This window comes from Pelodiscus sinensis, chromosome 4 (genome assembly GCF_052426305.1).
Source record: "Pelodiscus sinensis isolate ZL-2025 chromosome 4, ASM5242630v1, whole genome shotgun sequence".
Taxonomy (NCBI): domain Eukaryota; kingdom Metazoa; phylum Chordata; order Testudines; family Trionychidae; genus Pelodiscus; species Pelodiscus sinensis.
Genome location: NC_143055.1, coordinates 4,745,908 through 4,761,556, shown reverse-complemented (window position 1 = coordinate 4,761,556; position 15,649 = coordinate 4,745,908). Strand labels below are relative to the sequence as shown.

Here is a 15,649-nt window from a genome sequence, read left to right as displayed (position 1 = left end):
TGGGTTGTTTTCATTTTGGGGGAACACCACCTGAGTCAGACCTACTGCCAGAGCCCTTTACTGGGATGGACTCAGGGGCCAAGTTTGACTGAATGAAGTCTCTCCCCCCAATTAAAGCACTTCTGTCCGGGATCTCTGCCCCATACAGAGGCAGCGGGGGAAATTCTGACAGTTGGAGGCTCCCGGTGAGAGGCAGTGAGAACAGGTCCCGTGGCGTGGTGTGATGTGTGTTTCCTCCCCACAGTTACCGAGAGTGGACTGATTGGAATGTGTACAACTTCCTTCACGGAGGGCCACTGGGGTGTAGGGTGCCCATCCATCACCTTATTTTAAGGGGCTAGTCCTTATTTTGTTGATGTCTCCCTTTTAAGGGACATCTCTTGATTTGATTTTAAGGGATATCCCTTGATCATTTTAAACATTACATTGAAGCTTATGAATCCCTGAGGGGGTAACCGTGTTAATCTAAATTTGCAAAAACAGCAAGGAGCCCTGTGGCACCTTAAAGACTAAGGCTATGTCTACACTGGCCACTTATACCGGAAATTCAGCCATTTTTCCGGAATAACTTGCCAGCTGTCTACACTGGCCCCTTGAATTTCCGGAAAAGCACTGACGATCTAATGTAAAATCGTCAGTGTTTTTCCGGAAAAACTATGTTGCTCCCGTTTGGGCAAAAGTCGTTTTCTGGAAAACTGTTCCGGAAAAGGGCCAGTGTAGACAGCCCAGATTTCTTTTCCGCAAAAAAAGCCCCGATCGCAAAAATGGCGATCGGGGCTTTTTTGTGGAAAAGCGCATCTACATTGGCACGGACGCTTTTCCGGAAAAGCATCCTGCCAATGTAGACGCACTTTTTCCGAAAATGCTTATAACGGAAAATTTTTCCGTTTTAAGCATTTCCAGAAAAGGGTGCCAGTGTAGACGTAGCCTAACAGTTTTATTTTGGGCATAAACTTTCATGGGTAAAAAACAGTTTGTTTTGCCCACAAAAGCTTATGCCCAAACAAATCTGTTATTCTTCAAGGTGCCACAGGACTCCTTTTTATTGAAGCTTACAATAATTGAACTGTATACGTGAAGGCAGTAGAAAAGTACATTTGAGAGAAAAATACATGCTGTGCTGAGAGAAATGGCCGTTCCTTCAAATGTCCAGTAAAATTAAGTACTGTTCTTTATTTTTCATGTGATTTTCTGCTATTTCTATCCAGCAAAGGTGAACACCCTCTTGGGGCAGGTCTGATGGTAATCTCCCCCAAGGAGGGGCACCCGATTAGATCTGACGGGGTGGGGGGTTCTTCAATGTGGGGGCCTGGGAGCAGGTTTGATAGGCATGAGGTCCTCCAATAAGGGGCTCTTGGGCAAGTTGAGAGGTTTTGGGGTTGCCTCCAATGAGGGGCCCTGGGAGCAGGTCTGATGGGGCAAGGGGTCACTCCAATTAGGATTCTAGGGCAGGTCTGACAGGGATGGGGAGTCCCCAATGAAGGATGCTGGGAGCAGGTCGGACATGAGTGGGGGTTCCCAGTGAGGGGCTCTGAGATGGGATCAGGCTCCCCCAGTGACAAGCCCTGGGGGCAGGACTGATGGGGTGGAGGGACTCCCCATGAGAAGCACTGAGGGCCGGTCTGACAGGGGTGGAGGGTGCTCGATGGGGGGCGCTGGGGCAAGTTTGATAGGTTGGGGGGTGCCCCCAATGAGGGGCGGGTCTGACAGGCGGGGCCCCCAATGAGGGGCGTGGGGGCGGATCCGGCACGCGGCCCCAAATGAGGGGACGGGGCGGGTCTGACAGGCGGGGGCCTCCCCAATGAGGGGGCGGGGCGGGTCTGACAGGCGGGGCCCCCAATGAGGGGCACGGGGGCGGGTCTGACAGGCGGGGGGCCCCCCAATGAGGGACGCGGGGGCGGGTCTGACAGGCGGGGCCCCCAATGAGGGGGCGGGGCGGGTCTGACAGGCGGGCCCCCCCCAAGGAGGGGCGCGGGGGCGGGTCTGACAGGCGGGCCCCCCCCCAAGGAGGGGCGCGGGGCGGGTCTGACAGGCGGGCCCCCCCCAAGGAGGGGCGCGGGGGCGGGTCTGACAGGCGGGCCCCCCCCAATGAGGGGCGCGGGGCGGGTCTGACAGGCGGGCCCCCCCCCAATGAGGGGCGCGGGGGCGGGTCTGACAGGCGGGGGGCCCCCCAATGAGGGACGCGGGGGCGGGTCTGACAGGCGGGGCCCCCAATGAGGGGGCGGGGCGGGTCTGGCAGACGGGGGGGGCCCCCAAAGAGGGGGCGGGGAGGGTCTGACAGGCGGGGGCCCCCCCAATGAGGGGGCGGGGCGGGTCTGGCAGACGGGGGGGGGGGGCCCCAATGAGGGGGCGGGGCGGGTCTGACAGGCGGGGGGGCCCCCAATGAGGGGGCGGGGCGGGTCTGACAGGCGGGGGGGGCCCCCAATGAGGGGGCGGGGCGGGTCTGGCAGGCGGGGGCTCCCCCAATGAGGGGGCGGGGCGGGTCTGACAGGCGGGGCCCCCCAATGAGGGGGCGGGGCGGGTCTGACAGGCGGGGGCCCCCCCCAATGAGGGGGCGGGGCGGGTCTGGCAGGCGGGGGCTCCCCCAATGAGGGGGCGGGGCGGGTCTGACAGGCGGGGCTCCCCCAATGAGGGGGCGGGGCGGGTCTGACAGGCGGGGGCCCCCCCAATGAGGGGGCGGGGCGGGTCTGACAGGCGGGGGCCCCCCCAATGAGGGGGCGGGGCGGGTCTGACAGGCGGTGCCCCAATGAGGGGGCGGGGCGGGTCTGACAGGCGGGGGGGGCCCCCAATGAGGGGGCGGGGCGGGTCTGACAGGCGGGCCCCCCCAATGAGGGGGCGGGGCGGTCTGGCGGCGGCCCCAGTGGAGGAGCGGGTGTAGGCGGGGCAGTGCGGCGCGGGGGCCGGACTCCATTTCCCGGCGTGCCGGGCGGCAGGGGGCGGGCGCGGCGCGGGGGTGCGGCGGCCGGGCCGGGGCTGAGGGGAGCGTGCGGGTGGCAGCGTCCCAGCCGGGCCCGCAGCCCATGGAGCGGGGGAAGATGGCGGAGCTCGAGAGCCTGGAGACGGCGGCGGAGCACGAGCGGATCCTGCGCGAGATCGAGAGCACGGACACGGCCTGCATCGGGCCCACGCTCAGGTACCGCCCGCCCGGCGGGAGCCCCCGGATAGAGACTCCTTCCCCCCCCGGGCAGGGACCCCCTAGAGCCCCCCCGGATAGAGACTCCTTACCCCCCCGGGCAGGGACCCCCTAGAGCCCCCCCGGATAGAGACTCCTTCCCCCCCCGGGCAGGGACCCCTGAGCCCCCCCCCCGGATAGAGACTCCTTACCCCCCCGGGCAGGGACCCCTGAGCCCCCCCGGATAGAGACTCCTTACCCCCCCGGGCAGGGACCCCCTAGAGCCCCCCCGGATAGACTCCTTCCCCCCCCCCCCGGCAGGGACCCCCTAGAGCCCCCCCGGATAGAGACTCCTTACCCCCCCCGGCAGGGACCCCTGAGCCCCCCCGGATAGAGACTCCTTACCCCCCCGGATAGAGACCCCCTAGAGCCCCCCCGGATAGAGACTCCTTACCCCCCCGGGCAGGGACCCCCTAGAGCCCCCCCGGATAGAGACTCCTTACCCCCCCGGGCAGGGACCCCTGAGCCCCCCCGGATAGAGACTCCTTACCCCCCCGGGCAGGGACCCCCTAGAGCCCCCCCGGATAGACTCCTTCCCCCCCCCCCGGCAGGGACCCCCTAGAGCCCCCCCGGATAGAGACTCCTTACCCCCCCGGCAGGGACCCCTGAGCCCCCCCGGATAGAGACTCCTTACCCCCCCGGATAGAGACCCCCTAGAGCCCCCCCGGATAGAGACTCCTTACCCCCCCGGATAGAGACTCCTTACCCCCCCGGGCAGGGACCCCCTGAGCCCCCCCCGGGCAGGGACCCCCTGAGCCCCCCCGGATAGAGACTCCTTACCCCCCCGGGCAGGGACCCCCTGAGCCCCCCCGGATAGCGACTCCTTACCCCCCCGGGCAGGGACCCCCTAGAGCCCCCCCGGATAGAGACTCCTTACCCCCCCGGGCAGGGACCCCCTGAGCCCCCCCGGATAGAGACTCCTTACCCCCCCGGGCAGGGACCCCCTAGAGCCCCCCCGGATAGAGACTCCTTCCCCCCCCGGGCAGGGACCCCCTGAGCCCCCCCGGATAGAGACTCCTTCCCCCCCCGGGCAGGGACCCCTGAGCCCCCCCGGATAGAGACTCCTTCCCCCCCCGGGCAGGGACCCCCTGAGCCCCCCCGGATAGAGACTCCTTCCCCCCCCGGGCAGGGACCCCTGAGCCCCCCCGGATAGAGACTCCTTACCCCCCCGGGCAGGGACCCCCTGAGCCCCCCCCCGGATAGAGACTCCTTACCCCCCCGGGCAGGGACCCCCTGAGCCCCCGGATAGCGACTCCTTACCCCCCCGGGCAGGGACCCCCTAGAGCCCCCCCGGATAGAGACTCCTTCCCCCCCCGGGCAGGGACCCCTGAGCCCCCCAGATAGAGACTCCTTACCCCCCCGGCAGGGGCCCCCTGAGCCCCCCCGGATAGAGACTCCTTACCCCCCCGACAGGGGCCCCCTAGAGCCCCCCCGGATAGAGACTCCTTACCCCCCCGACAGGGGCCCCCTACAGCCCCCCCGGATAGAGACTCCTTACCCCCCCGACAGGGACCCCCTGAGCCCCCCCCGGATAGAGACTCCTTACCCCCCCGGGCAGGGACCCCCCTAGAGCCCCCCCGGATAGAGACTCCTTACCCCCCCGACAGGGACCCCCTGAGCCCCCCCCGGATAGAGACTCCTTACCCCCCCGGGCAGGGACCCCCTGAGCCCCCCCGGATAGAGACTCCTTACCCCCCCGGGCAGGGACCCCCTGAGCCCCCCCGATAGAGACTCCTTACCCCCCCGACAGGGGCCCCCTAGAGCCCCCCCGGATAGAGACTCCTTACCCCCCCGGGCAGGGACCCCCTAGAGCCCCCCCGGATAGAGACTCCTTACCCCCCCGGGCAGGGACCCCCTGAGCCCCCCCCGGATAGAGACTCCTTACCCCCCCGGGCAGGGACCCCCTGAGCCCCCCCGGATAGAGACTCCTTACCCCCACCGGGCAGGGACCCCCTAGAGCCCCCCCGGATAGAGACTCCTTACCCCCCCGGGCAGGGACCCCCTGAGCCCCCCCCGGATAGAGACTCCTTACCCCCCCGGGCAGGGACCCCCTGAGCCCCTCCCGGATAGAGACTCCTTACCCCCCCGGGCAGGGACCCCCTGAGCCCCTCCCGGATAGAGACGCCTTACCCCCCCGGGCAGGGACCCCCTGAGCCCCCCCGGATAGAGACGCCTTCTCCCCCCGGGCAGGGACCCCCTAGAGCCCCCCCCGGATAGAGACTCCTTACCCCCCCGGGCAGGGACCCCCTGAGCCCCCCCGGATAGAGACGCCTTCTCCCCCCGGGCAGGGACCCCCTAGAGCCCCCCCCGGATAGAGACTCCTTACCCCCCCGGGCAGGGACCCCCTAGAGCCCCCCCGGATAGAGACTCCTTACCCCCCCGGGCAGGGACCCCTGAGCCTTCCCGGATAGAGACTCCTTACCCCCCCCGGCAGGGACCCCCTGAGCCTTCCCGGATAGAGACTCCTTACCCCCCCGGGCAGGGACCCCTGAGCCTTCCCGGATAGAGACTCCTTACCCCCCGGGCAGGGACCCCCTAGAGCCCCCCCCGGATAGAGACTCCTTACCCCCCCGGGCAGGGACCCCTGAGCCCCCCCGGATAGAGACTCCTTACCCCCCCGGGCAGGGACCCCCTGAGCCCCCCCCGGATAGAGACTCCTTACCCCCCCGGGCAGGGACCCCCTGAGCCCCCCCGGATAGAGACTCCTTACCCCCCCGGGCAGGGACCCCCTGAGCCCCCCCGGATAGAGACTCCTTACCCCCCCGGGCAGGGACCCCAGAGCCCCCCGGATAGAGACTCCTTACCCCCCCGGGCAGGGACCCCTGAGCCCCCCCGGATAGAGACTCCTTACCCCCCCGGGCAGGGACCCCCTGAGCCCCCCCGGATAGAGACTCCTTACCCCCCCGGGCAGGGACCCCCTGAGCCCCCCCCGGATAGAGACTCCTTACCCCCCCGGGCAGGGACCCCCTGAGCCCCCCCGGATAGAGACTCCTTACCCCCCCGGGCAGGGACCCCCTAGAGCCCCCCCGGATAGAGACTCCTTACCCCCCCGGGCAGGGACCCCGCCCCTCGGATAGGGACCCCTGAGCCCCCCCGGATAGAGACTCCTTACCCCCCCCCGGGGCAGGAACCCCCTAGAGCCCCCCCGGATAGAGACTCCTTACCCCCCCGGGCAGGGACCCCCCTAGAGCCCCCCCCGGATAGAGACTCCTTACCCCCCCGGGCAGGGACCCCCTAGAGCCCCCCCCCCGGATAGAGACTCCTTACCCCCCCGGGCAGGGACCCCCCCTAGAGCCCCCCCGGATAGAGACTCCTTACCCCCCTGGGCAGGGACCCCCCCCCTAGAGCCCCGCCCGGACCCCCCCCTAGAGCCCCCGCCCGGATAGAGACTCCTTACCCCCCCGGGCAGGGACCCCCCCCCTAGAGCCCCCGCCCGGACCCCCCCTAGAGCCCCCGCCCGGATAGAGACTCCTTACCCCCCCCGGGCAGGGACCCCCCCTAGAGCCCCCCCCCCCCCCCGGATAGAGACTCCTTACCCCCCTGGGCAGGGACCCCCCCCCTAGAGCCCCGCCCGGACCCCCCCCTAGAGCCCCCGCCCGGATAGAGACTCCTTACCCCCCCGGGCAGGGACCCCCCTAGAGCCCCCCGGATAGAGACTCCTTACCCCCTTGGGCAGGGACCCCGCCCCCCGGATAGGGACCCCTTAGCCACCCTCCCCCCGATAGGGACCCCACCTCCCCCGGACATGGGCCTCCCCGGCCCCCAAGGGAGACCCTGCCCCCCCTCGCTTTCCCCCTAGCCCTATCAGGGACAGCCCCCCGCTTCTCCATGGACATGGACCCCCAGCTGCCCTCCTCCCCCGCCTCCTTTCCCCTGAACAGGGACCCACAGGCTTCTTATCCCTTCCCTCCTTGAACAGGGATCCTCCTCCCGTATCAGGATGATCCCAGCATACCCAGCACGTCCCCCTTAAATAGAAAGACCCCAGTTCCCGGTCAGGAGTTAAGCGGAGAGCTCTCTGATCCCTCCAAAGAGGGCGTTTCCAGCACCCAGTTTAAGGAGATCTCCCCCCGCATCACTTCCTCCTGAGCAGGGACTCCTAGCATTGGTATCACTCCCACTCTGGCCCCCAGGCCTGGAGTCTTTAAACAGGGAGTCCTCAGCATTGCTCAGTGCAGGGACTCCTGGCTCCTCTAGGTTGGGAAAACCCCAGCTTCCCCTCTAAGCAGGGAGACCCCCTCCTACTCTCTGTTCAGAGAGGGAGAGCCCTCTGACCCCATCAGACTGGGTTATCCCTCCTAATTGGCATTCTGTGTCCTTGCTGATAGACCCTTGATATCCCCACATTTAATGTAGACTGACCTTCTTGGTGCTCTGTGACTATACCAAAACCCTCAACGAATAGGGCAGTCCCATGTGCTCTTAATCAGGTATACACCCGGATATACCATGTGTGTAGCCTAAATGACAGTTCCATGGCACAGGCTGCCAGGCACACAATCATTGTCATCCACCACACCCCCAAGCTGCTCCAGCTGCTGTCCTGAGCCCAAACAACTGCAGTCCCTTACTCTCTGCATTCATTTCTTCCTGCTCTACCCAGCATCTTTCTTCTCCAAATCCTGCTTTAAAACCATCTCCTGCCAGGAATTCTACTTCCTTTCCTCTCTCTCCACACTTAATTTTTCAGAACTGTTGTCCTGGGCCTTGTCTCTTTTTAATTTTTGAAGTGCTGTGTACATTTATCTGCCTTGATAAACGGTGGTTGTTAACGCAGGGTTTTGAATAGATTTGGAGAATCAGGGTGAGATTGGGAGGTGACCCAGGTACAGGTCCGCATTCTAACTGTAGTGCTGGAAAGGGAAGTATGGGACAGGGATGTGAAAAACATTGGTGTCAGTCAGACCTTGAAGTTGGGGGATGGTGGAGCAAAAGATGATACTAAAGGTGACAGGATTGCAGTGGTAAGATACTAATATTAGCTTGGGGCAGGCTTTTTTTCAAGTCTTCTTTATTGGGAACTCATGTCCCTGGATAGTGAATTTTAGGCACAGCATTGATAGGGAGATGATGAGATGGTATAAGTGAAAATTAGTTTATTAACTAATAATAAACTCTGAATGGTTGCTTTATAATGCTGAAAAACTTGAGCTTGGCTATATGCATTGAAATGTTTTCTGCAAAAGTCACCTCTGGGCTGGAGAGGGGAGTGAAATTCTCTTATTCCTTCCCGCATCCTCCCTCTCCATTATACCCAGATACCGTCCTTCTCACGTCATAGTTCTGGCAGGGAGTGAAGCATTTCCCATTAGGCCTGGTGAGATACATCAAGAAGTTGAAGATAAAGTGTAATCTGAAACTGTGGCCCATTCCCCAGGGCCTTGCCTGTAGTTGTTTAGGCTAGTTATTTGGCTTCACTGTGAGCTGATTGTTTTCTTCTTATTCTAGGCTTTTTATTTACACTGTCTTGCTTTAAGAGGCTGCCATGTGAAAGAATGTTCCATGTTCTACTGATTTTTTTTTTTTTTAAACTCTTACTTCTGGGTCTGATATCCTCAACCTCTCCAAGGAGTGTTAAGTGTTTGCTCTTTGATAATTGTGGCAAACTGTCCCATTAACTGTGGGGCTGTGCGTTGGACAGTAAGTACATATAGGGCGAATATGCAGATTTCCACCACAAACCAGGTGTGACTTGTTCTTGTAGCCATTGTTTTGTGGGATTTTATTTTTCTGTTTCATAAAAACCATGACTAATTGCAAAGCCATGGGTATGTGTACAGTTACCATCCTGGTGGTGATATAGGTTAATGCTGCTGTTTGGTAAATGTGTCTTTAGTTACCTTAGTAAATATCCTTTCTGTGGTTTTTGCAGTACCCTCCTTCGACTGGAAATATTTTGCCTGCTTTGTAAAGCTGTTGACTTTTTCTCTGTCCCAGGGGTGTAAATGAAGGGTTGTTTGGCTGTTAACGCTGTCATTGCTGCTTTTTGTTCACACTGCGCTGGTTTATGCAACTCTGGAGTCAGTGTTACTGCCTTTTGTTTTTCCTTTGTGAATCCGTTCAACTTTGCAGCAGTGATTTCTGCTGCATTGATAATCTGGAAGATACAATATATCACCTGATTTCATCTGTGGTTTTTAAATGTACCAATAGCTAAATTATACCCATTTGGGAATTTGTTTCAGCTATCCAGATTGCACATTATTCACAACCCTGACCTAATAGGAACCAGTTTTAGACATACAAGAAAACTTATTTTATATGCCCCCTGCCCCTCAACAAAGCCCCCAAACTCCATGGAGGCCTTTTCTGCATAGCTCATGGAATGCTAATGATACAGTGAGCAGCTGATATTTACAGTCTGCTCTACCCAGACCCTTCAAATAAAGGGTACAAGAGCGATGTGTTAACTGGCTTTTAAAGGAAAAAAAAAGTTAATTTCTTCATTCTACCGAAAACTGAGTAAAACTCTCCTTTTACTTTTTGCAGTTTCCTTCTTATTTTGTAAGGAAAACAGTATTCAGCTTTACCTCTTTTTTGTAGTCGCTTTTTGGCTTTTGTGCACTAGCTAAGCTTAGAATTGCAGTGGTGAAGGGGGGATATTTAAATGAAAAACACCCTGTTTTCTCAAAAAATTGCAAACATTTATGCCAGCAATGGGCAACCAAGAATAGCTAGTGGGCCGCATGAGTGGCCCTTGTTCATCTCCGTGGGCCTCAAGTGGCTCGTGCATGTGCATCCCCTATGAGAGCTGTTTGTGGTGTTCCAGCTCTGGGAGGGCTGGGGAGAAGCAGACTCAGAGCATGAATCAATGGATTTGTGGTGCTCTGAGAGGGCAGGGGAGAACTAGGAAGTGTGGGTCTCCAGTGCCTCAGTGCATGAGAGGTGCGTGGGGCAGATGGGGTCCGTGGGTCCCGGGTGGAATCTCAGTGGGCAGCCCGCAGGCCACAGGCTGCCAAGTACTGATTTAACTCCTGTTTTGTTTTTGTTTGGAAAACGAAAATGTCCATGCTTAATTTGAATCATTGCTCCAAGGTGGGGCTGGGGATGAGCAGTTCAGTATGCAGGCTGCCGCAGGGAGAGCGGATTACCTCAGCCCTCTCTCAGCAGCAGCGTGGGGCCAGGTGAGCTGCTGTAGCAGGTACAGTGTGGAGGAGGGGCGCGTGTCCACCCCTTCTCCCTCCCCTGCTGGGGCAGGACCAGGTTTGTATGCCCCTTGCGCTCCCCAGGCAGAGTGAGGAAAAGGCAAACTGCGTTTTCTGTCCCTCCCGGCTGAAGGGAAACAGCCAGCAGTGGACGCTTGGGATGGGAGGCTCGTGACTGGGGTAGTCGTGCTTGGTGGTGCCCCCCAGCCAGTCCCTTTTGCCTGCCTGGTGATTCTGTGTCTCTTCTGTATGGCTTTGAGAAGCAGTCCCATTCCGGACACATCCCGTTTTCCTGGCACAACCAAACCCTAACCTCGCTTTAAGTCGGGGTAGGGCTCTGGGGCTGGATGTGGCCCCTGGCTTGACCGGATCCAGCTTCTGAGGCTCAGGGCTGCCCCTCATCATTGGGGAGCTGGCGCTGTAGCCTCCCCTACTACTCCACTGTGGGGCTGGAGCACACAAAAGCTACTAGGTTGGGCCCCTCCATAGGCTCTGGCGTGTGAGGGAAAATGTGGGGATGGTCTTTCTCCTCAGTCAGGGGCCACATCATTGAGGGTTTTTTGCAGGGGATGGGTTTCCTCACTTGGGTGTGACCCTGACTGATTTTTCTCTGGCTCAGTGGCCCCTGACACACACAAGTTTCCCCACCCCTGATTTAAGTTATAAGAGGAAGCTGTATACAGAATTTGGTGGTCCTAGCTCTTACTGTTTAGGAGGAGTTCTTGAACAGACAACTCTCAAATATATAGTAGATCTGATGTATGTCAAATATTCGCAGTTTTACATAGCCATAACTTCAGGAGTTAATATACCGGACTCTGTTCCTTCAAATGAGCAAATGTGTACAAACATTGACTGATAGCAATGATTTTTAAATATAGCCACACAATCAGTGTCTGTCTTTGAAACATAATTGTGTCTGCATTTTGAAACGGCAGGAAGCCCTTGTTTTTTGGCATTATAAGATTACAATTTGATCAGTTCTTGACTTTTTTTAAATCTTTTAAGTATTCTCCTGGCAGAAGTAGGGCCATAACTGTAATCTTTTAGGGATAGGCTGTGATGATGATGTTGGGAGGATATACTGGTGTCTAGTCTGGTTTATTAATAAAAAAGGTTAAAATACTTACAAGCCATCTGTTCAGGGTTTTTCATATTCTATAAAATTTACTGCAGTAGATTTTAAGTCTATTCTTGGCATATTCAAAAGAGATGGAATGAGATTTCAGTCCTCATAAGATGTCTTCCGACTCTTATACCATGAATATATGTATCTGTTTGAAGTGTGGGGGACTCAAGATTTTGCTGCCATTAACTGAATACATAGGGTTGTTTAAAAACAATTCTAGAATGTCTTTTCTAATCTGGCTGGGGAGGGACTTGTTTTTTTTTTTTTTTTACTGAGAGGTGGTGTTAATGACATGCGACAACTGTCCTAGTTCTAAAGAGCTTTCAGTCTAAACTAGACAGGCACAAAGTAGACATGCTGTGTGCCAGAGGAGTGACTCACTACTTGTGGGCATCATGGAAGAAGTGTGTCTTCAGGAGACCAGCTAGTCTCCCTTCTAGGAATAGCACAGTTCTGTAACATGGCGCGGATGCTGTCTTTCCCCGTGCTACAGGGAAATGGTGCTGTAGTCCTGCTAGCAACATAGATTTGTCTTAACAAAATGTTTACCTTGCTTAGCGATACTAGTGTCTAATTCAACATGTTCAGAAGCTTCAGGGGGTAGCCGAGTTAGTCGGTACAGGATAAACTTAAAAAAAACCAAATAGTCTAGAAAGTGCTACCAGACCAACAATACTTGTAGATGGTATCATGTGCTTTCGTGGGCACAGCCCACTTCTTCAGATGACCGGTGTCTACATGTTTTGTTAGTCTAGAAAGTGCTACCAGACCATTTTCTCTTTTTTTTAAAAATTTTGTTTCTAAAGATAATTCAACATGGTTCAGAGGATTACAGTCTCCTAGTGTGGATGCTATTACAGTGGTATGAAAGGGTTTCTATCAGGATTGATAAAGCTTTATATCTCTAATTGTGTCTACACTGGGGTGTTGTACTAATGCGATCAGTGTCCACACTGGTTACATTTACAATGAAGTCTGTGTGTAGACCAGTTCCACTTGTAGTTAAATTGTCACTGCCTTGGAGTTCTGATTCCTATGTGGACTTTTTTTTCAGAAGTCTTCCTGTAAATACTTGCAAGGAGGAACACCTTCAGAAGAATTAGGTGGCTGCTGACTCACTCCTGTTTAACAAATGAAGTGCATGCACTGTGAATGCTGTCATACAGGTCTAATGTACCTCTGCTTCAGTGCTTTTGTCCTGAGCATGGGGGGCGGGGGGCGGGGGGAGAGAAAGATAAGAGTTCCTAAAGTACATGTACTAGGGTCTTGTCCAGTCTAGTTTAAGTACAGGCAGTCCCTGGGTTACGTACAAGATAGGGACCAACCCAGCAGCACCCCATCTGCTCTGCCCCAGGCATCCTGATTCAGCCACTGCTGAAACTGACCAGCAGCGGCTGAATCAGGACCAGAGCAGCTGGGGTGCTGCTGGGTTGGACCAGTAGCGCCCAGAGCGGCGCTGTGGGACCAACCGGCAGCACCCCAGCTGCTCTGCCCCAGGCGTCCGGAGAAAAGCCTAGTCTGCTGGGGGGGGGGGAGGGGGAGCGTACTAGCTGCGCCCCCCCCCCACCCCAGCAGACCAGGAAGACACGGGCGGCGGACCGAGACGCACCGCGGTCCCGCCGCCTGGGTCCTCCGCGGCTTTGCTCCCAGTCTCCCTGGTCTGCTGGAGACCTGCAGACCAGGGAGACGGGGAGCAAAGCCTCTGAGGACGCCGGCAGCGGGACAGCCGCGGGGCGTCTGGGCTGTCCCGCTGCTGGCTTCCCCTGCGGCTTTGCAAAGCCTCGGGGAAGCCGGCAGCGGAGCAGCCCAGGCACGCCTGGGCAGCCTCGCTGCCTGAGCCCCCCCGCAGCTTTGCAAAGCCGCGGGGAAGCCGGCAGTGGAGCAGTCCAGGCGCGCCTGGGCTGCCTCGCTGCCCGAGCCCCTCCGCGGCTTTGCTCTGCGTCTTCCTGGTCTGCAGACCAGGGAGACGCAGAGAAAGCCCCAGAGTACATGGGCGGCAGGACCGCGAGGTCCCGCAGTCCGTGTACTCTGGGGCAGCCCCGTTTGTAACTGCGGATCCGACATAAGTCGGATCCGCGTAAGTTGGGGACTGCCTGTATTGGATTTCCACAGCTCCCTTTGGGGGATCTATTTCTCAACCTAATAGGTATTGCTTTCAGAACCGTCGGAGGTAACCTTTTCAAGTGTTAAGCCTTAAGCATTATCCAGTTATGCAGTAGCTAATCTACATAACCATGCCATCTTACTGTTAACTTGACCTGTCTCTCCTGGGCTACTGTTAATTACATTAACTTGTCATGTGTTCTCTCAAATTAGATTACAAACTCTTTGGAGCAGGGGTCTGGTTAGGACTTTCGGCTGTTGCTGGAATGCAAATCATGTCATGACATTTTCCCTGCTTTTTAGTCCAAATGCTTCCTTTACTAATGATATGCAATCACTCATAGTTTGTACTCCCTTTCCCACCCTAAATAGTTCCTTTTTCCCTCTTATACTTTCTTGTTGTTTGTAGATAATTTTCCTGTCTATTCTGTCTAATCAGTATTTAATACTGTCACTAGCAGACTTATCGGGCATTGTTCAGGTTCTTCAGTGCAGGGCACTGGTGGTGTGTGTGGTACAGGAGTTAAGGTTGGGGATTGAAGAGGGGCTCAGGGAAGGAGGTGGAGGTGCAGGGCTCAGAGCACGGGGTTTGGGTTGCAGGACTCAACCTGCAACTTATCAATTAATCCAAACAACTACATGCATTCCCCTCCCCCCTCCTTGCTGCCTCTGTTTCAGAGGCAACAAAGGGGGGGAGGTGGGAGCTGGTGCCCATGGGGAGGGCTTTTAAGCCAGCTCCCTACACGTGCTGGTTCCCATGGAAGATGACCTTACTTGGCTGGAGCTGGGCTGCTGCAGGAGAGGCTGGGTCAGGATCTGCCGCAGCCGGATAGTGGCCTCCCCTCCTACCTATGCCACAGCAGAAGGGGGGCTGCTGCCAGGCTTTTCTGCAGCCAGGTGGGGGCCAGACCGCGGTGCCTGCTCCAGGATTGGGGCTGGGAACAGGACGCTGTGGCCAGACGGAGGCTGGGCTCCAAGTGGGGCCGAGCTGGGCTGCCATGGCCAGGCTGTTGCAGCAGTCACGGGGCTGCCGTGGCTGGGCCACAGGGCATGCCCCAGGAACATGGTGGCTGAGGACAGACCATGACAGTCAGAGAGGGGCTGGAGCCCAGCCACCGTGACCATATGGAGGCATCTGCCTCCGCCAGCCCCTCTCACTGCCTCTCTGCCCTCTCTCCCATCTGCCACTGCCAGTCCCCTACTATGCTCCCTCAGCTGGCCCTTTAAATGAGCAGAGTGCCCCAGCTGGCCTGTTTTGCATGTTTTTAAAATTGAGCAGTCCCCCCTCCCCCCAAAAAATCCTCCAATTCCCCCCCCCCCTCCCAGCCCTCACAGATGTGGCCCTCAGCTGAGAGACCTCACAAACTCCTCTGGAGTTCCAAGGTTAGTGAATTTTGTGGGGCCCCCAGGCTTTGTGGTGTGGGACAGCTGCCAGTGGGTGGGTTAGGGATGCGGGAGACGGTGAGGGTGGGAATTCGGGTGCAGGACCAGGCTGGGAGTAGGGTGTGTGGCCGGGCAGGAGCAAGGCTGGGGATCGATATCTGGCCAGCGGAAAGGGTACAGGACCAGGCTGGGGGTGCAAGATCTCATTGGAGGTTGTGTCAAGGGGGTGCAGGTGCAGGATCTGGGCATGAGAGGAAGGGGGGGCACTTACACACTCCGTGCGGCTCCCAGCACCATGTCCTGGGCATGGCCTCCCGCTGCTCCCATTGGCTGGATTCCACTTCATAATCCATTGAATGTGTGTTATTGCTATTATATAGTGCTATTTTTAAAATCAAATCTCATACAGTACTAAGTCAAATGCCTTATAAAAGTCTGACTATACAACATCCACGTGGTTACCTTTATTAATCAAACTTCTTCTATCCGAGAATGAAATCATGTTTTTGACAAGACCTCTGTAAATGTGTTGACTGGCCTTCCATATATTCCTGTTCTTCAATTCTGTCAGCTGAATCTCATATTAGCTTTTCCATAACTTTTCTTGAGATTGATACTTCCATAACCTAGAGTCTCCTAGGGTTATTCCTTTAGTCATTTTTGCACAATATTTTTAGCTTCCATTATCAATTAGAATTGGTCTTTAAAGGAGTGGTT

General features: G+C 57.5%; 1 protein-coding gene across 5 annotated transcripts in view; it reads left to right on the top strand.

The window, feature by feature from the left end:
• Positions 1-2,912: 2,912 nt before the first annotated feature.
• EXOC6B (exocyst complex component 6B) overlaps positions 2,913-15,649 on the top strand; it is a 461,000-nt gene continuing 448,263 nt past the window's right edge. For 2 of the 5 annotated variants that reach the window (XM_075931047.2, XM_089777733.1), the window contains exon 1: positions 2,914-3,133. In XM_075931047.2, coding sequence (XP_075787162.1) covers positions 3,021-3,133 — 113 coding nt within the window. In that variant the 5' untranslated portion in view covers positions 2,914-3,020. Of the gene's footprint in view, positions 3,134-15,649 lie in introns of all 5 variants that reach the window. The other 3 variants (XM_075931045.2, XM_075931048.2, XM_075931049.2) reach the window with 3 other exon arrangements.